We start from the raw sequence: 24149 nt of genomic DNA on the forward strand, positions 1-24149 counted from the left end.
TGGAAAATTCTTTATTCTTGCTCCTTTCAGGTACTTCCAAGCAGCATTACTGTCAATGTATGTTTTTCATTTTAAGGAACATGGCCTTCTGGATACAAATGTGGCTAATTCCGAATCTTAATCAGATTATGTCATTATCATAATGAATTACTGGCTTGATTCAATACAAAGTTTGTTTGTTTCTTTCTTTTTTCTTTTTTCACATCCAGTAATGTGTTACTTTATTATACAAAGTCACTTGTTAAGGGTTGTAAGAATATTGAGAGTTCAGTAATGAAAGCATTGCAAATACCAATAAATTATAGGATTGTTTCTGCTTTGGTAACCCAGTGGACAAGGACATTGAAAGCTGATATGGCCTCACCAGTGTCCATCATTTAAGGCTTAAATTACACGCCAGCTGCTAGTGTACACAATATGCATAGCAAGTTCTACTGTACATGGATTTGTAGTTGTCAGATATTGCTATTTATAAAATATTGTCTAGAATTCAGTGGAGAAAATGGGACCAGAATATTTGGAATATATTGAAACATATTCAAAAACATTGCTAAATATAACCTAAACCCACAAGCGTTGTTAATGTAGTTACAAAAAGTACATGGCCAAAAAACACTCCTCCACTACTTAGTCCTTATAGAACCGCAGTGGAAGAGCACTGGAAGTGAGGATTGTTAGACTCTATTCTTTTCTTTCTGGGGTCCTTTTGGTGTAAAATAAAAAGCTAAAGCTCATAAGTGAAATGTGTGAACAACAGTAAAGCAGTGTAGCAGCTGTACATGCAGTACTGAGACCACTTTTCATTTGAATTTCCAGTCAAAACAGCCTCTTTTTCTGGAGATATTTCTGAGGAGAATATGATGTAAAGTAATCCACTTGCATAAAGAAAGGGAAAGTCAAAGGAAAATAAGAGAAAAAAAAAAACGGTTAAAAGATTTAGAGAAAACAGGGCTCCCAACAACTGTGCAAAACCTGGTAGACCACCAATACTACCTTCTTAAAAAAGAAGGTTCTTCAAGGGTTCCTTAGTAAAGAAAATGGTTTTATATAAAGCCATAAACATTCAAAAAACCTTTTGCATGACTGCAGGGCTCTTTGCATCATGAAAGGGATCTTCAGTTTGATGCTATAGATGGTTCTATAAAGAACCTTTTTAGAAATGGTTCTGCATAGCACCAAAAAGGGTTCTTCTATTGTTACATTTCAAGCTTGTAATAGTAGAAGAACCGTTATGGGTGCTATATAGAACACTTTTCAAAAAGGTTCTATATAGAACCATCTATAGCACATTTATGCACATTGTCTATCAATCTAAAGAACCATTTCATAATGCAAGAACCCTTTAGTTATGCACAGGGTTCTTTGAGCGTTTTAGGTTCTATATAGAACCGTTTTCTTTATTAAAGAGCCCCTGAACACTCTTTTTTAAGAGTATGTCCCCATCAGATAAACAGTATCTAAAGCTTTCCTCTGTGAGACAGAGGAGAAAATCAAGCTCCACTCTTACTTCAGATCTGAAACAATCCACAAGTGTTTCTGTCCATCCTTCCACTGCGAGAAGACATCTCAACGCTTTGGGTGTGAAAGGATAGGTAGCTGTCAAGAAGCCTTTAATGAGAAAAGTAAGTAGGCAAAAAAAGAGAAACAAACAAAATAAAGAAGATGCTGGTGTTCTCAAACAATGAACTGGCCTGAGTTCATTCATAGGATCCGGTGATATTCAGGGGAAAATGTAAATAAGATTTAATGATGTTGGGACATTTTAGTGTACTATAGTATCTGATAGCTGCAATTCATTTCTCCCATAGAGAAAAACTGCTTAGACACAGATTTCCTAATATGGGCATGATGCAGACTACAAAATGACTACAGGACTTCAGAGGTCTGTGATGGAAACTAGCATCATATCACCTATCAGAGTAAAGTGGGCAGGAGGAGGGCAGGACTTATTTTTATCATAATGTTAATATAATGTGTCAAATAATAATAATAATAATTATTATTATTATTATCATTATTATTATTATTATTATTATTATTATTGTTATTATTTTTATTATTATAGCCTAGTTCTGCATCCTTAGTCAAGTGTTCTCTGTTGCACATTGTGCTTTTATCCGTCATTTGTGGATTATTGTCTTTTAAAATATTGTCTGTTATTCATCACGTATTTCTCTTCTGTAAAAGTGTAGTATGCGTGTTTTTTGTATCTGCTTTACTTGAATGTGTTTCATTTTCAGCTACATCTTATTACTGTAAAATAATATATTTTTGGACATTATTTTACAATATTATTATTTTCTTCATGATCATCGCTTCACGGGTGAGCGACCACAGAAGCGGAACGTCGTGTGCCGAGCTCCATGTTTCTTAGGGACGCGTTTCCGCGAGCACAAATCTGACGAAGTGTTTTATTTTTTATTTTCTCCTCTCGGTCTGAAGTGCTGCTGCTTTGTTCGTGAAAACTGGGAATACTTTGAGTCTGTTTTCAAGACGGGGACGTTATTGTGAATCACGGTTTCGGAGTATTCTCAGAAGGCTGTGGATTTAAGCTCGTGTTTTATTTATTTGTGTTTATCTGGGAGCTGCAGATTCGGCTCGCTGTTAGAGGATGGTGGTGGTGGTAAGAGCGCCAACTTAGCAGCTTTAGCTCTGCTCAGCTACAGTAATATTCATTATAGTTCACAGTGTTAATCATACTTTAATGCTACCTTTACACATACAGGTGCAGTTAGAGATGCTTCATAAAAGTGTGGAAGCATTAAGTTAATGGAAGAACCTGACTAATTCAGCTTAAATGTTTACTTAGTTACCTGCTCAGAGCCATTTATAGATTTATAGTTGAACTAAATTGTTTGTTCTATTTTTACTTTATACTAATCTGCACCTTTGTTTGTTTACTTGTTTTTGGTTTGTATGTACGTTGATATTTATGTGCATAAGTGTGCCATGGATAACACATATTATGAGAAAGAACTGTAGTCGTGATGCTAAAGGAATTAATATAGGATTTCTGTAAGAATCTTAATGTAAATAAGAACACAATATTATAGCTTACTAGTTATAACACAATACACCAGGAATACTGTATAGCATAGGAGGTGAAAAGGTTGGTATTATTATAAAAGTTGTATAGTTAGAGCACTGTAGAAATGCAGTATTACTAACTTGCAGATTTTTTGTAAGCACTCAAACACAAAAGATAGCTTGATATTTGTATTAAACACGTAGAAGAACAATCTTGAGCTGTTACACGTAGCTAAAGCATTCACTTTTATAAAGCAGTGAACTTAAATGAACTGAATTAGTCTGCAAAGCCACTTCAGTTTTTCCTTCTCACTTTCTTTGAATGAATAAACCAATTTCTGTCCTTCAGTATGCAACCCAAACAGCTCTTTGATGGGATCATGTTTAAGGAGATCGTGGCTCCACTATATATGAGGACTTTTTAGTGGGCAAAAACAACCAGATTTGAAACTATTAAACCACGGAGAGAAACTTAAGACGTCTGATATTCAGTAGTGGTAGTATCAACTCATACTTCACATCTTATTAAGATTTAATGTTATTGTTACTTCAGAGTCTAGTGAGTATTAAGGAAAAGTGGGGATAATCTGTGCCTAAAGCTGAAGTTAAAACTTGTATACTTTTTTTATTAGTTGAAAATGTATACAGTAAAGTCTCAAATGGAATAATCACATCAGCTAGCATTTAGCTCCCCATACGAGGCCTTACTGTTTCACGTTAAAGTCGTTAGCATTAGCGGCTAACGCAAATATAAAGCCAGCTAGCTAGCTGGCTAACGTTTAGCAGAGTTAAAATAGAGTCTCAACATTTAGCTAGGTTCATAAAAAGACCCAGCAGCTGTGTTTTGCTCCGTGAACAAACCTCACAGCTCGCAGCCTAATCCGAATTGTATTTATTAATCGGCTAAACGTTGCTAGCTTGCGCCAAAAAGGGCCCACAAGCGACTGCTAGGTTAGCTGTGTCATTAGCCAGCTAGCCACACACTATGGCGTTATAATGCAGTTGAAGTAAATGCTGCCACTATTTTTAATGAAATAGCTGGCTACCGTAGTACGACATCATGTCTGTTCATTAACAGAGGTCACCCAGGCTTGAAAGGTTAATATTCAATTTTTATATGGTCATGTTAATGGCAGTTGACGGGCAGTAATCTTTGGTCATTGATAAACCCTAACTGGGCCGGTTTGGCAGGCTTCTTTTGCCTTATTAGGGAAAAGCCTACAATAGGAATTTCACATACAGGCCATACTTGAGTCAGCAAAGTAGTTTATGGCCAGTGCTGTTCTGTTACACTAGCTTATGTTAGCCGCTGCTGTCCCTTTGCACTCTGCAGTTGTGTTTACACTATATGTCCAAAAGTTTGTAGACACCTGCTCGTCCAAAGTTTCTTCTGAAATCTAGGGTTTTACTTGAGTGCTTGTCCCCCCCTCCCACAGTAATAGCCCTCTACTCTTCTGGGAAGGCTTTACACCAGATGTTGGAACATTGCTGTGAGGTGGATTTGATTGTATTCAGCCACAGGAGCATTAGTGAGGTCAGGTACTGATGTTGGATGATTAGTTCTGGGTCGCTTCAGTTCATCCCAGAGGTATTGGGTGGTGTTTTATCACTTCAGAGAACGCAGGTCCATTGCTCCACAGCCCAATGCTGTGGGGGGCCGGGGGGCAGGGGGTTATGTGCTGTAGCTCACGCTTAGCATTGGACATGGTGACAGGCTAATGTACGGTTGTTCCAGAGAGTCCCATTCTATTGATGGTGCTTTTCTATGGAGATCACTATGGAGTTAACCAACTAGAAGGGCTATATTGATACGTTTGGGTTTACTTATTTGCAGGAATGTGGTATTATTATTATTATTATTATTATTATTATTATTAGTCGTAGTAGTATTAAACACAAACACTAATAGGTTCGTCCAGTTTGCCTGAGATTGGATTGAACTCCTTTGACCTTTGGTCCTGAGTTGCACCCCGTTACCTAAATAAAGGTCCTTGATCTGTGGTTGTTGTAATTAATGTGGCTGCTATTAAAAAAAAACAAATATAAATCAAAAAAATATTTGCAGAAGTTATTGGGTTAGGGCTGTCTAATTGTGTGAGAGAAGCTTCTGTTTCAAATGAATTTATTTTCCTCTGGCTTTTGAATCTTGCACTACTGATCTCTCATTATATTGATCAAACTGTGCACGAGCAAACCAGGGGCAATGTGATACACCTCAGGCCAAGTCATCAAATTAGGCTGATTGCTGCATAAAGCTTGTGTAACCAAACCCTAGGCTTCATTTTCTAAAGGAAAACAGTGAATCAAGATGCATTTTGTGTAGTGTTAAGCTTTGCTTCTCTAAGTGACTCCCTATTAGGCTACGCTTTGTTGACTAAAGTGCATCATCGGACTAATTGCCCATGCAGTCTCTTCAAGTTTGAGAAGTCATGATCTGATGTTAGGATGTCGCAAGCTTGCTTGGTTTACAGCAGCGTCTCTGGCTCGAAGCGCTTCACCGCCTATTTTCAGTTCCGTGCTCGTGCTCTTGGAGCTGTTGCTATGGTTACAAGGAGGGAACCCCAGGATATAATGAATAGTGTAGCTTCCTTACAAGCAGCGATTATCCTGGAGGAGTAGGAGGGGGTGACACTGCAGCTTCTTTTCTTTCTCTCTTGTACTTTTTTTTAAATTTTTTTTATTTTATGATTTTCACTTATTTAATCTGTGATCCACTGATGTCACTTTTCCAGCCTTTTCGCACACGCCTTGCTGTGTTGCATGAGAGATTTGGGTTTCATGCCACAGGGAAGCCAAGTCAAGGTGGCCATGATTGTGACACTGCAGTTAGAAAGCAGCCCAGGACTTCCAAGGACTTCTGGGCTTACATATACACCCATCCATCTCCTTTCCGATTAATATGACAAGATACTGTTGCCCATCACGTGTAACATGCTGCATCACCTGTCTCTCTAATGCTGGGTCTTTTTAATCCCCCTGTCTGTGCAGTGGAGTGAGAAAAAGTCAAATACATTTTACTGTATTGAGCCATATAGTGCTGTCAGCTATAGCTGTAGTGAAGCACCTTTTGATTATTGCTGTTTGTGGTCTGACGTTAACTTTTATGGATACCTGCTGCTTCTGAAATTAGTGGGGAGAACATTATGCCATCATGTAACATGTGAAATGATTGATTAGGTGCACACGTTTTGATTACGTCCACATCAGATATGGCTGTTGAGACAACAATTCTTTTTATTTTTAAATCTATTTCAACTGGTATTAATCAGTAGGTGGCAGCTCAACACTTAGAGCCAACAGATTTGATGTTAGGTTACACCGTTTTAGCCATACAGTACAGAGATTTGACGTTACTTTTTGCTAAATTGATATGAAAAACATATCCTCCAAAGTGGCAGGTGATGTGACTATTTCATCCACCACACCCCACAATTTGGTGTTGATTTTAGATGCAGTCATTATTAGTTTTTCTTGAAAATAACATAAATCATTATAGCGGGGTCAGGTAATCTTATCCACCTCAAAAAGGTTCTGTTTTTGGTAACATCTAACACGATGTAATTATACTGTAGATCATACATGGATATCATTCTAAAAATAGCTTCAGGCTGTGACCATATATAACCTTAGACCTTGTCTGGTGCTTTTCCACAGTTCTCTTTCCTGACTGTTACTTGAAAGTGACTCGGTGACGGTTGCCAGGGGGTCAAAGCCCTTGTCTTTCCTCTACATCGTCTCCTCTGTCCGCCGTGCCCTATGGAGGACTAGCTGTCCGCCGCCTCACTGAAAAGGGAAGCGAAAAGCAGAACGCCAGGAGGAGCATCTGACGCAGATCAGCAGGGCAGGGAGGGAGCGAGTTGGAGGGGAGAGGATGTCGTCAAACAGAAGCCAGAACCCTCATGGACTCAAACAGATTGGGCTGGACCAGATCTGGGATGACCTGCGTGCGGGCATTCAGCAGGTCTACACTCGCCAGAGCATGGCCAAGTCACGCTACATGGAGCTCTACACGTATCCTTACATGTAGCGGACGTGTGTGTGTCTCAGTTTGATAGCTAGAGACAGATGCGTGTATTTTGGGAAGGCTTGAATCTGGAAAACTGATTAGTGCTGCAACGATTAGTCATTGATCACAGGGAGAGAGAGAGAGAGTCTTTGTGTGGTTTACTTAAAAACAAATTGGCTGTAAAAAGGGGGGCAACATACTGCAAATGAACAAAACAGACTCAAACTACTGCTGAACATGCTGTGTACTTTAAAAGGACTTTCTGTATCTTTTACACTCAGAGCTACTAGAGCCCCGCTCTGTGCATGCACCCATGCGTCAGGTGGACTAGTTGCGGTCTTCAGGAGGTCTAAGGAAAAAAAGACATAGCAGTTAGCACCTTTCACAGTCAGGGGAAGGTCTCAGAACAAACAGTGCAGTGATGAGGACCAGTCGCAGTCAGGGCAAGGTCTAGGAATAAACAACAAGGTGATTAGGACCAGTCGCAGTCAGGGGGAGGTCAACTGCCTAGAGTAAACTGATCACTGCCTAGCTCGGAACTATGCATGCTAGTAAATTTGTTTGTCTGCCTTGCGCCAGCACCACTGGGGCATCACGATGATGTTTGGGTTATACTCTTGTGGGAGGGATGCAGCACAGTTGCTCACCAACCAGCTGCACAAAGCTTGATGACGACAGAGCTTAATCCTCATTGGCTAGAAACTCAGCCGACAACAATGTGGACACACACTGTTTAATAGAGCACATAGCATATTAAAATATGCACTGTTTGTATGTGAATTGAGGTGTTTTAGTAGCAGTTTCTTAGCAGCTGTCAGTAACAGTGAAATTACTGAAATGAACAGTTTTACCAAGTCAGTAGCGTTCTCCGCTCAAATACCAGTAATCCAGAAATCATGATCAGTCTGGCTTTATGACTGATAGTCTAGGGATTCGAAAAAATCGCAGCTCGTGGACCTATAGGTTGATAAGCAAAAGTTCAAAAGCTATCAATTACCTATTGCAGTATACACTTTTGAACAATCCAAATAAATAACCTTAGGTTGTAAGTATGTCTGTTTTCTTTGCTTTTGAGTCAAGATCTAATAGTTTATCTTTGTCAGTTCATTTGATTTGTGTAAATAAGCTGTACCTTATCTGCAGTTTAAACTGTTGTTAAAACCTTACCTTTCTGCTCCCAGTCATGTGTATAATTACTGCACCAGTGTGCACCAGTCTAACCAGGCCCGCGGGCCGGGCGTTCCCACCGTCCAAGCCTTCCAAGAAGGCACCCACTCCAGGAGGAGCCCAGTTTGTGGGCCTTGAGCTCTACAAGAGACTGAAGGAGTTTCTGAAGAATTACCTTACAAACTTGCTAAAGGTATAGTAGCACTGTTTACAGATCCCTGTTAAGCTGCTTCAGAGATAACCAAAAGACACAAACGGTGGGTTAAAGCACCTTTTTGCTCAGTACTTAGGGAGAACTTTGTGTTTGTTTTTTTTTCTTGTTAACACAACTAAAATGTAAAACTAAACAGATCTTAGCATGAACAGTAACTGTTCCAATGTCTTTGCTACCTGGACACTATTTCTTCTGCACAATTAGGTGACAATTTTAGTGGCTTAATGACATGGCTAGTCATTGATTGGTATTACATTAGTCACTTCGCAGGCACTCAATTGAGCAAAAACAACTACTGATGCACTCCTGCCATCACTGTTTTAATCCTGATTTACCAGCACAATCAGAATGAAGCAAATTTTTTAGGTTTGATTCCAAGGCCCAGATTTGATTTGAGTATTTAAAGTCTTTTAAACTGTAATCATATACTACATAGACAAATTTTGGTTTAGAGAAATACAAAAGAATTACAAAGTAGCATATCCTTGTGCAAAATAGTGATCTTATAAAACAGTGCAAGTGCTAAACACAAAAAATAGATAGGATGCACCTAGATGTCTAGTCTTGATCATTGACAAGGGTTCCCACTAAAGATAACTAAAGTAAATGAGAGATGTCAGAAGAGCCTGAAATGTATATTGGTGATACAGTTTTAAACTTGAATACACTGTTTTGAATAGGATGCATGGGATGAATGGGATGCATGATGATTTTATCGGCAGGTATTTGCTTAACCACTGAACTCGACAAGCCCCAAGTACCGGGCTCAAAAAACCAAGAAAGCTGCTTATTTAAATCTGCCTTAAGATTAATTAAACTGCATGCATGTCCTCTTTGGCAACAGTAAAACCATCTCATCAATTTCATTACAGAGAACCAGTGTATTTAATATACACACAAGGTGTCCTCTCTTTGGCAATATGACAATATTTATAGTAATCGTGATAGTCACAATGTGCTTTTTAAAAATAATGTAGCATAATTAATCCTGTTTAACTGGATTTAGTGCAGTGCAGTGTGTGATATGCACTCATAGTTTTTGACAGTATTTTTAAATGTGGCATTACTTTGTCTGTTCCAAATTGTCAACATGTCAGAAAAAATATATTATGCCATATCGTGTATCGTAAAAAATTGTTTGAAGTACCACGAAATTACATTTTTGTCATATTGCCCACTTCTACACTGACGTGTAACTGATGTATGACTTTTCTATCCTGTATTTTCTGAATAAAAATCTTAGAATTTTTGGTTAAGATTACATTCTTTACACATCAAATGAAAAAGTGTAGATAAAACAGCAGCCCTGTTTTGGGTTAAAAAATATCAGCATCGGGAAAAATGTTCATATTTGACTGATATTTTAGGCCAATATTTAAAAGCATGTTTATTGTACTCCAGAAGAGAGGAAAGTTAGGTCACTACACTACTCTGCATTTTACTCTTTACATTGCTTTTGTAGCCCTACAGAATTACATGTTATATTTCTCTGTAATACTAATCCAGGTGGATTTAGTCCCAGTTTCTACCTTTTATAAACGTTTATGCATCTGTGTTAGCAAACAGTGAATATTGGCATCAGCGCACAATTCCTGTGTCTGTTCATTTCTAGTTTTGAACATTACATTTTTGTAGATTTTTCAGTGCTGTACCCCAGTTTCACACCCTTAGGAGCAGATGCAGGGACTTTAAGCCATGTACTGGAAAGGTTTAGTGCTTTGCTGGTTTGTTCAGTGGTTTAGCAAACTCAGTGCCAAGCCAAGTTTCTGTTTTAAAATTCCTGACTGAGGCTTTAAGTGGTAATTTTATTTACAGTTTAATGTGCACACAATTCAGTGGCAGATACAGATTGGTTGTTTCATATAAGCTTGACCTCTCTGTTATTTTATTTTACTTTTTTTTATTTTTTTTTCCTTTGTCCTGTTAGGATGGAGAAGACCTGATGGATGAGAGTGTTCTGAAGTTTTACACACAGCAGTGGGAAGATTACCGGTTCTCCAGTAAAGTGCTCAATGGTATCTGTGCCTACCTCAACCGTCACTGGGTGCGGCGTGAATGTGACGAGGGCCGCAAAGGCATATACGAAATTTACTCGGTAAAGTTTAGCCCAGGCCTGATTGGTTCCAAAGTGTCACATGCTCTCCAGAGTGTAATATTTGGTCTTTTCCTCTGTTCAGCTCGCCTTGGTGACGTGGAGAGAATGCCTGTTTCGGCCTCTGAATAAGCAGGTCAGGGCTTCATATTGTGCATGAGGAGGATTTTTTTCTTTTGTTTTTTGAGGGGACTGGGATTAATTATCATAAATACATCATTTACAACATAATGTTATTTGTTATTTTTCACTCACTTTCACAAACTGCTCTTCTGTTGATTATCCCAGGTTACAAATGCAGTATTGAAGCTTATTGAGAAGGAGCGTAATGGAGAGACCATCAACACTAGACTCATCAGCGGAGTGGTTCAGTCTTATGGTTTGTCCTCATAACCTTTCGTTCAAAATTTTGGGATTAATGTTTTCAGTAATATAAAACGAGTTTGGTTGCAGATAAATGTATACAATTATTTAATTTCTTAGTGCTGTATTTAGTTTTCAAACAGTAAGTCGGAAGCTATAAAAATAAATAATTAAAATAATAAATAATTCAAATTAAAATTTGTTTGGAATGATTCAGAGAACAAATCGAATTAAGTTATAATAAACTTTCTGTCCACATGTGTCTTGCAGATAATGCTACACCAAATTATTGTAAACAAATAATGAAAAAAAATGCCCTTTTGCTGTTTACTAATATTTAAATATTATATAAATCTGCAGTGTAACAAAAAATGATTGACTTCAAACTTTTGAACAGAAATATAATTCAAACACTATGCCATCAACTTTGCTTATTTTTATACACTGATAGTTACATAAAGAGTGTATGAGACACTTTGATTAATACTATAATGTGAGGATTTCTGCCTCTGTTTCTTTGTGTAGTGGAGCTGGGCCTGAATGAAGATGACGCCTTTGCTAAAGGGCCGACTCTGTCCGTCTATAAGGAGTACTTTGAGACTCAGTTCCTGGCAGACACTGAACGCTTCTACACAAGAGAAAGTACAGAGTTCCTACAACAGAACCCTGTCACTGAGTACATGAAAAAGGTGAGGCTGCCAAGACAGGTGCATTAATGTTTTCGTAGGACAGGTTTTGTTGATATATTCAGTTATTTTGTTTGTGTAACAGAAATATGTACACATATTAAGCATTATCTGTTCTTGTTAAAATATTTTAAATATTTATTATAACTTGTCATCTATGTATTTTTCTGCCTACCCTGTTTGTTTTGCTTGCTTCCCAATCCATGCATCTAAACCTTTGTGTTTATGGTGCAGGCTGAGGCTCGTCTGCTGGAAGAGCAGAGGAGGGTGCAGGTCTACCTCCACGAGAGCACACAGGATGAGCTGGCAAGGAAGTGTGAGCAGGTTCTCATCGAGAAGCACCTAGAGATCTTCCACACTGAGTTCCAAAACCTTCTGGACGCAGATAAGAATGAAGGTAAGGGATCTACACTGATTCTGACACTGAAGCACTGAATGTGTTTTTTTAATATACTAAATAAAACCATTACATGCATAATCATTTGGGTGAATGTGCTTCTCTTCTGGTATTTAATATGTGCTCAAAAAAGTATTTACTTTATATTCTGTAAATTAGAATTATGCTGTGCTTTTACCCTTTAATGTAAGCTACTATATTTTAGCTTTCCAATGTTTTTCTTATGATCTTAAAATTAACTCTATGTATGTAATTATTATTATTATTATTATAATTATTGTACTGTATTGAAGTACTGTGCGCAAAATATTTTGTACAGTATTATTACAGTTATTATTGTTATTGTTCACTGAATAGCCTTGCATTTGATGAATGTTGTATGCATTACAAACGATCAGATAGAGGTGGGCGATATGGCAAAAATCTAATATCATGATACTTCAACAAATTTTCACGATACGCGATGTGTCACAGTATTTACTTTTTCTGACATCTGATCAGTTAGAACAGACAAAAAAGAACCAGTGCATTAAAAAAAACATTATAAAACAGTGTACAATGACATCTATTCAATATTTTGTATACTGTATTGCACTAAATCCAGTTTTGCTCTCCTTATAATGAAACAGGCAGTGGGTCAGTGATCTACAAGTACTGACGATACCCACAATATGTTCAGAAAAGCATACTGTATTTATTGTATTGTGACATTATCATGACAACGATATATATTTTCGTATTGCCCTACTACTATAGCACTACTATCAGATTTGTTTAAAATTAACATGAATGGGAAATCATAATGTACTTTCCTAACGTGATGTATTTCTGAGTGAAACACAGTGTCAAGAAGGGTCTCTGAGCTAGGTGGGGGTGGTGTTAGGGGTAGGTAAAATGTGATATTATTGGTTAGTATTATTTTTCCCAGCCCGCTGGTGCCCAGTGATGTAGTCAAAAATCAGAAGATGCTTTAGAGGCAGGGCAAAAGTCAGTACATTAGATGTTTGATTACAGGGGGAAAAAAAAAGAATTTTGTGTTTAAATAGTTTGATGAATCGTGCTTAACAGTATGACCAGAGACATGAACTAACAAGCTAAAAAAATAAATTTTGCTTGCTCAGCAGACTTTTTTCTCTTCGTCTTCAGATCTTGGTCGCATGTACAACTTAGTATCAAGGATTACAGACGGTTTGGGAGAGCTCAAAAAGCTTCTGGAAACACATATCTACAACCAGGGCCTGGCTGCTATCGAGAAATGTGGGGAGGCTGCTCTCAACGTAAGCACAGTTTGTCTAGACATGTTCAAACATCTGTCTAATGAATTAAATTACATAATCTTTGACCATATGACTCAGCTAATTTTTTTCTTTTTCAGTTTGTTGACTTGCATGTATTCTTTTTTTTTTTATATATATTTATATATCTTTAACACAGGACCCCAAAATGTACGTCCAGACTATTTTGGATGTCCATAAGAAATATAATGCTTTGGTGATGTCTGCATTTAACAATGATGCTGGCTTTGTTGCTGCACTGGATAAGGTATGCTCCTCATTAAGGGTATCTACTTCCACTCCATAGTTAATCCGTGTTTAATTGAGATGCACTTATACCAGCATTTGTGATTGGTGTCAGGCCTGATAGAGTACTCTACTGGGGTTATTTTCATGTCTCTTTGTAAAATGCATAACCCATCCACATTCAGGGCTGATTATAGAAATATGTAGTGATAACCATGTAAGGTACAATGTACAATTTTTTTTCCAAGCCAGAGCCATGAAACTTTATCAGATCTTATAGCTGATATGAGAATAGTGCACTTGTGCTTTTGGGACCAATCGCACATACATAGATTTGGTACAGTGTTCATTAAAAAAAATATTTCCCCTTAGCAGACGAATGGCGTTTTGAGAAAATTCAAACCTAACTGCCATAAATTATCTCTCACACTGCCACTCACAGACATGACATACAAATTCTCTTACTTACTAGCACACATATATGCACCTTAGCAACCTCTTGGGATACGGCCTAGCAACACGTTAGCAATCACCTGGGAAAATATAGTAATGGCCAAGCAACAACTTAGCAACCACCTGAAATACCATAACAATTGCCTAGCAAAACCTTGGCAACCATTTTAGATACCTTAGCAATGGTCTAGAAACACCTTAACAACCTGGGGATGGCCTTGCAACACCTTAGCAACCACTTGGGATACATAGCAATGGCCTGGCAACACCTTAGCGACCACCTGGAATACCATGGCAATGGCATAGCAACAACTTAGCAACCACCTTGGATACTATAGCATCAGCCTTGCAACACCTTAGTGACTGCCTGGGATTCCATGGCAGTGGCCTAACAACAACTTAGCAGCCACCTGAGATACCCTAGCAGCACACTATCTACCACCTGGGATTTCATAGCAGTGGTTTTGTCAAGCCTCTAGTTGTTGTTGTTTTAGTTAAGTTTCTGTTTGTTGTTTGACCCTTTTTCAAAAGCAGATTACTCTATCATCAAAATAATTGGTAGGTTCCTCAATTACTAATGTAACTCATAGTGATAGCACTAATGTTTAACCTCTCTAAGATTGTTTCATTGCTGTTGAGGTAGTTACCATGTTGCTTTCCAAACAGGCCTGTGGGCGCTTCATCAACAATAATGCAGTCACCAAGATGGTCCAGTCCTCTAGCAAATCTCCTGAACTCCTGGCCCGATACTGTGACTCACTGCTTAAGAAAAGGTGCGTGCATCTCAACGAGCCCATATTGGTTCACTAATCCCTCAGTTACTCTTCAGAAACATGTAAATGCATGTTAAGGTATTTGAAGTGAGGATCTGAGTGTGGATGGTTTTCCTCTGCTCAGTTTGGAGAGGATCTAATACATTTTCTCTTCTGTATCTGCCCAGCTCCAAGAACCCAGAGGAAGCAGAGCTTGAAGACACTCTGAATCAAGTGGTGAGTTTTTGCTGTAACCGAAACATGAGCTTATTGACCAAAGTCAAATTTACTCCTTCTTTACATAGATGCCTACAGCTGTCTGTATGCTGTTGTATTCTTACTGCAGTGCAGATATTTTGGTAACAGCTCCGCATTTGAATTCTCATTTTTCCTCCTACTGTAGATGGTGGTCTTTAAATACATAGAGGATAAAGATGTGTTTCAGAAGTTCTATGCGAAGATGCTGGCCAAGCGACTGGTCCATCAGAACAGTGCCAGTGATGATGCAGAGGCCAGCATGATCTCAAAACTGAAGGTGCAGTCCTCTACAAAAATGATATACAGTATGATGTTCTCAATATAAAATGTACAGTGGCTCCAAAAAAGCATTTGGGCACTTGTACCATACTTCATGCATTAAGTTCATTGTGTTGGGAAACAAAACATTGTCATTTAGTGGCATTTAGGCTATTTTAAACAGAAAAGCCAGCTGGTTTATTTCAAGTTGTTATCATTCGAGCAGTTTCTTTGCAGAAGTCTGTATGCGTCCAAAATGCCTTTGTTCTCTCTTTTTTTTAAAAATTTTCTGTTAGTGAAACAGCCTTTTATTTCAGTATTAGAAAACTTAATTAAGCACACAAAGAATCCCATTTTCCTTCTCGATCTTAAAGGTTCAATGAATTATTGCTTACAATAAATTAAATAAGACATAAATGAGATAAAGACGTAAATGAGAGAAAAATTAAAATGACAATCTAGCTTGTACACTGTGCATTGTACCATTTGCTCCTATTACTTTTGTGTTCATGATCCCAGCAGTGAACACTCACCAACACTATTGTAAGAAAAACAGCCCCAGGCTTTGCTGTTTTCACCTCTGTGCTTTGCAGAAATCCTTAGTGTAGTCTGGTTGGCCTTTTCCCTAGGTTTGTGACTGTATTGTCGCATTGTACAGCCCTGGCTAAAAGTGGTTTTCTCTGAAACAAATACCATTTTGTTGGACATTTTATGAAGGAACATAAAGAACTTCATTAAAGTTTATCAATGGTTAAAGTGTAATTGCAAAATTAAAATTCACAAATATAAACAAGATACATTGCAGTACAATTTTACATATAGTACCTTTTTGTATGGAACGACTCACTTTAACACCAGAATTTTTCCAGTAAATTGATAAAAATAGAAAATGGTGTCAGGTTCCCATGACGCCCATCTCGCTTGAAAATGATTTAGGAAGAGCTCTAATAAAAGCAGAAGGCTTTTTATGCTCAGTCTTGGCATAGTCCTAGTGGAATTTGACAGTGAGTCATCAGTTTGTGTTTTAAATAACCGAATGTGACACTCTGTCTTCTTGCAGCAAGCGTGCGGCTTTGAGTACACGTCCAAGCTCCAGCGCATGTTCCAGGACATTGGCGTCAGTAAAGATCTAAACGAGCAATTCAAGAAGCACCTCACCAACTCTGAGCCTTTAGATTGTACGTATGCATGATCTGAGGAGCATTGCTAAATAGGGGTGTAACTATATTCAGCTCATGATTGGATTTAGTTCCTGAGTCAGTATTCTCAAGATAATTTGAACAAATGCAGCAGATTTTATCAGTCCAATGAGAAACACACTTTTGTGAGCAGTAACCTGCTCTGCAAGCCGTGATTCAGCCTTTCGGAGCAAGATATACACTCACTGAGCACTTTATTACGAACACTATACTAATACTGTGTAGGGCCTTTCTCAGAACAGCATCATGGATTACATAAGATGTTGGAAACATTCCATTGAGATTCTGTTCCATGTTGACATGATTGCATCATGCAGTTCCTGAAGATTTTTCAGGGGCACCTTTTTTATAACGTGCAAATCTGTCGTTCTGCCACATCCCAAAGGTGTTCTATTGGATTCAGATCCAGTGACTGGAAAGGCTACTGAAGAACACTGAAGTTATTGTCACGTTCATGAAACCAGTTTGAGACAACTTTTGCTTTGTGACATGGTGCATTGTCATGCTGGCTGCCTTTAGAAGATGGTAAACTGTGGCCATGAAGCACATGGTCAGCAACAATACTCAAATTGGCTGTGGCATTCATGTGATGATTGATTGGTATTAACAGGCCCAAAGTGTGCCACGAAAACATTCCCCACACCATTACACCACCTCCACCAGCCTGGACTGTTGACGCAAGACAGGTTGGGTCAAATTGGACATGTGCTGTTGGCGCCCAGTTCTGACCCTGCCGTTTGTGTGACTTAGCTGAAATTGAGAGACCAGGCTATGTTTTTCCAGTCTTTACCTGCCCAGTTTTGGTGAGCCTGTGCCTACTGCAGCCTCAGCTTTCTGTTCTTGGCTGACAAAAGTGTAACCCGACGTGAGCTTCTGCTGTTGTAGCCCATCCACCTCAAGGTTCGATGCATTGTGCATTCTGATTGTGCTTTTCTGCTCACCACAGTTGCACTGAGTGGTTATCTGAGCCACTGTAGCCTCTCTGACAGCTCAAACCTGTCTGGCCATTGTCCATTGACTTCTCTCATCATCAACACACTTTTGTCTGCAGAACTTCCACTCACTGGATGTTTTTTCTTTATTGCACCATTCTGAGTAAACAGTCCAACTCTAGAGACTGTTGTGTGTGGAAAATCCCAGGAGATCAGCAGTTCTAGAAATACAAACAATCCTGCCACAGTCAATCGTTGAGATCACATTTTTTCCCCATTCTGATGGTTGATGTGAACATCACCTAAAGCTGCTGACCTGTATCTGTGCTGCACTGTTGCCACATGATTGGCTGATTAGATAATTGCATAAATGGGTAGGTATACAGGTGTTCCTAATGAAGTGCTTAGTGTGTGTAGTCTCTAGATTGTAAAAAGTGTGAAAAGTTCACGGAATTGCAGTGAGTTATTCGGGACTTTTCTTTTGAAGCGTTTAGTAGCAAGCAAGAACCTTGCATGTTTGCCAACGCATACCAGTGTGTTCCCCCTGGTTTGTTGTGTTAGATGGAATGAGTAATAGAATACAGTTGAAATCTCTCTTCTTTCTGATGCACATTGGCATATTTCTGTGTAAGTGCATTGTTACACCCCTATTGCAAAAGATTTATCCTTTCATTGAAACGGGCCAAAATTTGCTCCTGTGTAGTTTCCTGAATTGCTCATAAACTGTTTCTTTTCTTCAGTGGACTTCAGTATCCAGGTGCTAAGCTCTGGTTCCTGGCCTTTCCAGCAGTCCTGCACTTTTGCTTTGCCTTCTGAGGTACAACAAACAGCATATCATACTATTTACACTGCAGTCATACTGTTCAGCCTATAGTAACTGAAAGAAAGAGGAGCAGGCTAAATAATTGGCATAGGATGGTGGTTAACATCTTGCTCACAAGTTCATTTCCACAACCAAGTGTGCTTTATCACCTCAGCCAAGGATATTATCTGCTTCACTGAATGTCCTCAGAACCCCTAATCACATACGGACATGTTCAGTAATGTTTCAGTAACAATTGTTTTGGTTACAATAAGGCCTTATAGTTCTTAATTATGCCTTTAACTGAGGAGCGTCTTTATTGCATTACTTTGTGACAGGGTTTCGTAGCTGTTTACTGAATGCACTGTTGCTCTCTCCACACTCACAATCACACACAGTTGGAGAGAAGCTACCAAAGGTTCACAGCCTTCTATGCCAGCAGACACAGCGGCCGCAAGCTCACCTGGCTCTACCACCTGTCCAAAGGGGAGCTGGTCACCAACTGCTTCAAGAACAGATACACACTGCAGGTAGGACACACTTGCAACAAGAAAAAGAAATACTGCTTACTGTCACCATTATATAAATAGCAAGTCTAGGTTTAGACTTTCAGCTCTGCTTATTTGCTGTTGGATTGAACAATGAATCCTGTCTACTGGTGTGGAATCAAAAGTCTAAGATTTCTATTCTCTTTAGTAAGGGTGAAACAATTTCAGTACAGTATAGAAAAATTGAATTTAAGACAGTAACAAAATTTAAAACCATGTCGCCAATACACCCCTCAGCCTCTTCTGTCCATCTTTATCAATATCATCCTATCAGAATAAAGTAAATTGGAATTATTCTATAGACATATCCATGCTTCAATGACTGGATTTTTAACTGTAGCTTTTAAAAATTCAGTTTAAAAAAACTCCAGTCATTTGAGTTTTATTCTGGTAGGATGCACCAGATGCTTAGTTTTGATCACTGACATGGTGCAGGGCACAGACATTCACATATGAACACGAGGCACATATTCAGACACCACTATATCGTAACAAATGAAATTTTGAATTGTGTATTGTTACACTCCTACTGCTCAAGGATAGTTTAAACAGAAACTCATTTTCTCACATACCAAACTACAGTTGGTGAACCAAGACAGTTCTGAATTCATGTTTTGGCTCTCAATTACAGCTGCACAATATATCATTTGTTAATTTTTATTACAATATTAGCCTTTGTAATACTGAAGGCACAGAAGGTTGGAAAATGCAAACAAGCCTCTAACCCATACCCAGTGGGTTTTTTTCCTGTATCCCCGTGAGCTCTGTGAGTATTTTCACAAATCAATGAAATCATATAATCATGGTCAAAGTAATGCTAGTGAATTAATTCATTGATGTTTTAATATTTTGCAAGGCATGCTGCGATAATTTCAGTGTATCTACAGCACTAGTTGATGGTTTTTGTCTGTACTATGCAGCCCTGTTCTGAATGTTAGCCAAAGCTATAATGCTGTCACTAGGTAATGCACATTGATAGCCTCCAGTTGTCATGAAATCAAGTTTGGTAAATGCTTCTCTTTTATCTGTAGGCCTCCACGTTTCAGATGGCTATCCTGCTACAGTACAACACAGAGGATGTGTACACGGTCCAGCAGCTGACTGACAGCACTCAGATCAAAATAGTGAGTAGCTTTGATCACACTGTACAAAGTAGCACTTGGTACAACTAGCCAAATCTCAGTGAAAACTTGCGCTGTCATGAACAGGATAAATGTGTCTGGTTTTATCATAAAATGTCACTATATAGAACACTTACATTGTTCTTTATTTATTTACAGGATATTTTGGTGCAGGTCCTGCAAATTTTATTGAAGTCTAAATTGCTGGCAAGTGTCATTTTTGAATTCTGAATTGTGAAAGGAATAGTTTACTCAATTTTTTTTATTATTTCTATTGCTTTTCATGACAATGTCATAAAACGTAGGAAGTAGCAGTTAATGTTATGCCAAATTTGACCAATTTCATTGGTATAATGCTACTGGCCCCTATTACCTTTCATTCAAAGTTGAGCAATTATAGCATTTTCAGTCAAACATTCTTTCAAGCAAGACCACTGAATGGCAACCCTGTGAGACCAACATGCTGACTGATTGCTGTATGTCATGGTGCAGGTGCTGGAGGATGAGAATGCTAATGTGGACGAGGTTGAGTTTAAACCAGACACCCTAATAAAGCTCTACCTGGGTTATAAAAAGTAGGTCACTGAATATTTTTAACATGTTCTCCAGTTTGACACTACAGACTAAATAATATGATAAAAAGGACTACATGTAAAAAGTGTACTTGGCCACATTTTCACTGATGGTATTATTTTGCTAATGTTGATTCATTTGTGTTGTCCCTGAAAATAACATATACACAAAAGACATGAAAATGGTATTTTTTTTCAACACTATTCCATAGTCTTTACTGTTACAATATATGAATTCCTCTTCATCTCATGTATGCAGTAAAAAGCTGCGAGTGAACATCAATGTGCCAATGAAGACCGAGCAGAAGCAAGAACAGGAAACCACTCACAAAAACATTGAGGAAGACAGGAAACTGTTGATACAGGTAAGCACTCACTCTGCAATCTGAGACACCTTCCCCATTTGTTCCACACTTCCTAATCTGTCTGCCAAAAATCAGCAGTTGTTGCTACATAATTTCCTACATATTCATTAAAATGTCTCCATCAGTTTTTGACACATAGTTTACTCTGACCCCTGGGGCCATAATGTATGAAAGTGTAGACATATTTACCCATAAGTTTCAAAAACAACCTTAATTAACCCCTTAATAACAAAAAAAACCACACATGACAAAGACACAGTTTCACAACTGATTCTCCAAATCTTCCAAAAGTGCCAAGCAGTGTCTTCTATAGGTTACAGTAAACATTAATGACTACACAGATTGATCATTTGGAGAAAGTCACATTCATGTCAGAGAATTTTTTATCAATACCCAGTAAACTCATAGTTATATGATTTGCATCAGTAGTGAAAAAAAGTATTCCGTTGTGAATCACATTTCCAGTTCATTCTGTATTTTTCCACTAATGTCAGTCATTCTCATTCTCTAAATATGCCACCACCTCTAGAGAATGTAGAGGAGTACATACTTTCTCACATCAAGCTTTACAAATATTGATCTTTATGTAGACTGTAAAGACCCTTCATACATATGACATCTGGTGTAAGAAAATCAAATGATTAAAACAAACTTGTATCTCTGCTCATGCAGGCAGCCATAGTGCGAATCATGAAGATGAGGAAGATGCTGAAGCACCAGCAGCTATTGGCCGAGGTCCTTAACCAACTCTCTTCTAGATTCAAGCCCCGAGTTCCTGTCATCAAGGTAAAAAGTGAATGCTTATTCTTAGCAGCTCTAAAATATGCGTATGTGCATTTGGGTGCAATGTTCACAGCGACACTGCTATGCTGCAGCTGTACATGTTTCTGGTTAATTATTCATCAAAAAGCATTGTCATTTAAGTTTTAAAAATATTTGCAAAGTATGAAAACGTATTTTAAACCAGAAGCAGGAAGCACAGCATTTCTACAATACACAGCATTTTCATTACATCACTGCTGTGGTGCTTACAGTGCGGTCCTGTGTTAATCAAGAGGATTTTTGATACTGGTTGTGTATTGCAAACAGCGGTAAAACACATACAACCTGTGGTTTCAAACTCCAAGTCTATTTTTTGCCATACCACTAGGAGCATGTACAAAATACACTCACTTGTGTTAGCCTAGTTTGTGCTGTTAATATTTTATATTCAGTGATACTCAGCGTGCAGTAGCCTAGCCAGGCAGTGATATTGCTAAATTGTGGTAATAATAGGGTCTCACCAATATGAAAAAAGGAGTGAACATTGCTATTGCTGTTTATATTGGCTGATATAATTTTCTATTTATATTTTATTTATACTCTAATAGTTTTAGTTAAATATGTCTGAAATTATTATTTAGACTCTGATTGTGATTGTCTACTGTGAATTGTGAAATAAATTTTCCTCGATAGTCAGTTTTATTAAACTATATTAACAGCAGAAACTCACATTACTTTAAATATGTACAGTACCTTTGCGGTTTGGCATCTGATAACTACCCATTATTTTTCATCAGTTTTCTTCATAGGACATTTTTTTTGTGTGTGTGTTTTAGTTTAGAGTTAAGGTTAGTTGCATTTTAGATGTTTTTGTCATTTAAAATAAGGTGTTTTGTGTTCAACTTCCCCAGTTCAGCTTGTATTGCTGCCACAAAGTTAAACTGGAAGTGTCTTTGGAGGAGTTTCTCAGTGGCATTCCCCTGTTGTCAGGAGATAGTGGGTTTGAATCCCAGCAATGCTGTAACCAAAAAAACACAAATTATTGAAGTTTTATTTGCAGTATTTTCGCTGATGCCTAAAAAACCAAGTCATTCATACTGACTTATGTTATCGGCCAACCAATATAATGGTCGGGCCCAAGTCATAAGGCACCCTGTGGGTTCTTGTGTTTTTATTGTTTGTGGGTTTATATATGTTAGCTCACAGTAACCGGCCCAACTCATTACTGGAACATTGAGAACTCTCCCTTTTATCTGCTTCGGCATAGACTCTAAGCCATATCTGAATAAATCTGTGTTCTTTGTCATAAAGGAAACGTTTACTGCAGCTGATATTTTTATTCAACATGCTTAGCCTCCTCAGACTCTCAAAAGAGTACTTTCTAGTGGAGGTCACTTTTTTAGAGCAGCACAACCTACCATATGTTTATCATTAGCCAGGAATGTGGAACTTAAAGTAAAAACCTACAGAAATGGCTTCACTAAATATAAAGAGTGGACTGTTTATTATGATTCTAATCACTGATTTGCCTTTCCACTTTCAGAAATGCATTGACATCCTCATAGAGAAGGAATACCTGGAGAGAGTGGACGGCGAAAAGGACACCTACAGCTACTTGGCTTAAACGTTTTCTTTTCGTTCACCCCTCCGCATCTTCCCTCTGTCTCTCTTGCTCTCTTTTAAGTTGTCTCTTATGTAATAAACATCATTCCTTTTGACGTTCTGCCTATGTCGTTGGGAATGTATGAGCGCAGAAGGGATTTTGAAAGTCAAAGAAGGAAGACAGCACGAGAGTATGTGTGTGTGCGTGTGTGTGTGCGTGTGTGTGTGCGTGTGTGTGCGTGTGTGTGCGTGTGTGTGTGTGTGTGTGTGTGTGTGTGTGTGTGTGTGTAAATCATCGTAGCAGGCGTCTGCTGAGCTGGACTTCCCTTTAAAGCACCATGAGTGTATCGGAGCGGCTCGCTTCACCTGACCCGGCTCAGGACGGACAAACTTCATCATTGTAAATAAACCTGGACGGAGACCTACTACCTTAAATCTTGTGAAAAGCAAACTATTACTGAAACACCCATTCAGAAACCCTTCTAGGGGTTGCATGCAAACTGCCTATCTATTTAAATGAAAGAAAATCATCCAAAAAATCAGAACAAACGGAAAAAGTATGGCATTATTAGAAGAATTAAGAATACTGCCGCGTAGTGTAGCGGTGAAGTGTTTTAAAAGAGGAAAAGAAAAAAGGTGCAATTTTAGCCGCACATCCCAGGGAAAAGAACGTGTGTTTGACCAGGTCCTCAGATGTGTACTCAGCATCGTTTCCTGCTATAAGAAAAACCATTTGTATAGTGTGGTTCACTTTTTTAAATGTGTGGTAAATAAAAATTAAAGGTTTCTGTATGCCGTCTGATGCTGTGGAGTCACTGGAGTTGTTGGGTGTTCATGAGGACATAATGATGTTCACTGTAAACACAAATCTGAAGATTCTTTGTGCACTGAATTGTGCCCTTCATAATTATAGGTACCCAGTTATTATTAACAGAGTTTATCTGTGACCAGCACCATCAGAAAAGTCTTTTTACTTGAGAGAGGTTCTTTAGTAAAGGCAATGTTTTATATATATATATATATATATTATATATATATATATATATATGACAA

The 24149-nt window shown here is 38.3% G+C and overlaps 1 protein-coding gene across 1 annotated transcript; it reads left to right on the forward strand.

Annotated features, from left to right (window-relative positions):
• The first annotated feature begins 2359 nt into the window (after window positions 1–2359).
• cul1a (cullin 1a) lies at window positions 2360–23888 on the forward strand. The gene is given in 23 exon segments (XM_036556091.1): window positions 2360–2623; window positions 6682–7038; window positions 8215–8275; window positions 8277–8393; window positions 10342–10509; window positions 10592–10642; window positions 10795–10885; window positions 11395–11558; window positions 11790–11952; window positions 13099–13229; window positions 13387–13494; window positions 14592–14698; window positions 14866–14914; window positions 15081–15212; window positions 16254–16371; window positions 18065–18141; window positions 18525–18656; window positions 19706–19798; window positions 19955–20002; window positions 20288–20370; window positions 20627–20732; window positions 21405–21518; window positions 23038–23888. Coding segments are annotated over 22 exon segments (2334 nt in total). The 5' UTR covers window positions 2360–2623; window positions 6682–6898; the 3' UTR covers window positions 23119–23888.
• The last annotated feature ends 261 nt before the right edge of the window (window positions 23889–24149 follow it).

This window comes from Colossoma macropomum, unplaced genomic scaffold, assembly GCF_904425465.1.
Source record: "Colossoma macropomum unplaced genomic scaffold, Colossoma_macropomum, whole genome shotgun sequence".
Lineage (NCBI taxonomy): Eukaryota > Metazoa > Chordata > Actinopteri > Characiformes > Serrasalmidae > Colossoma > Colossoma macropomum.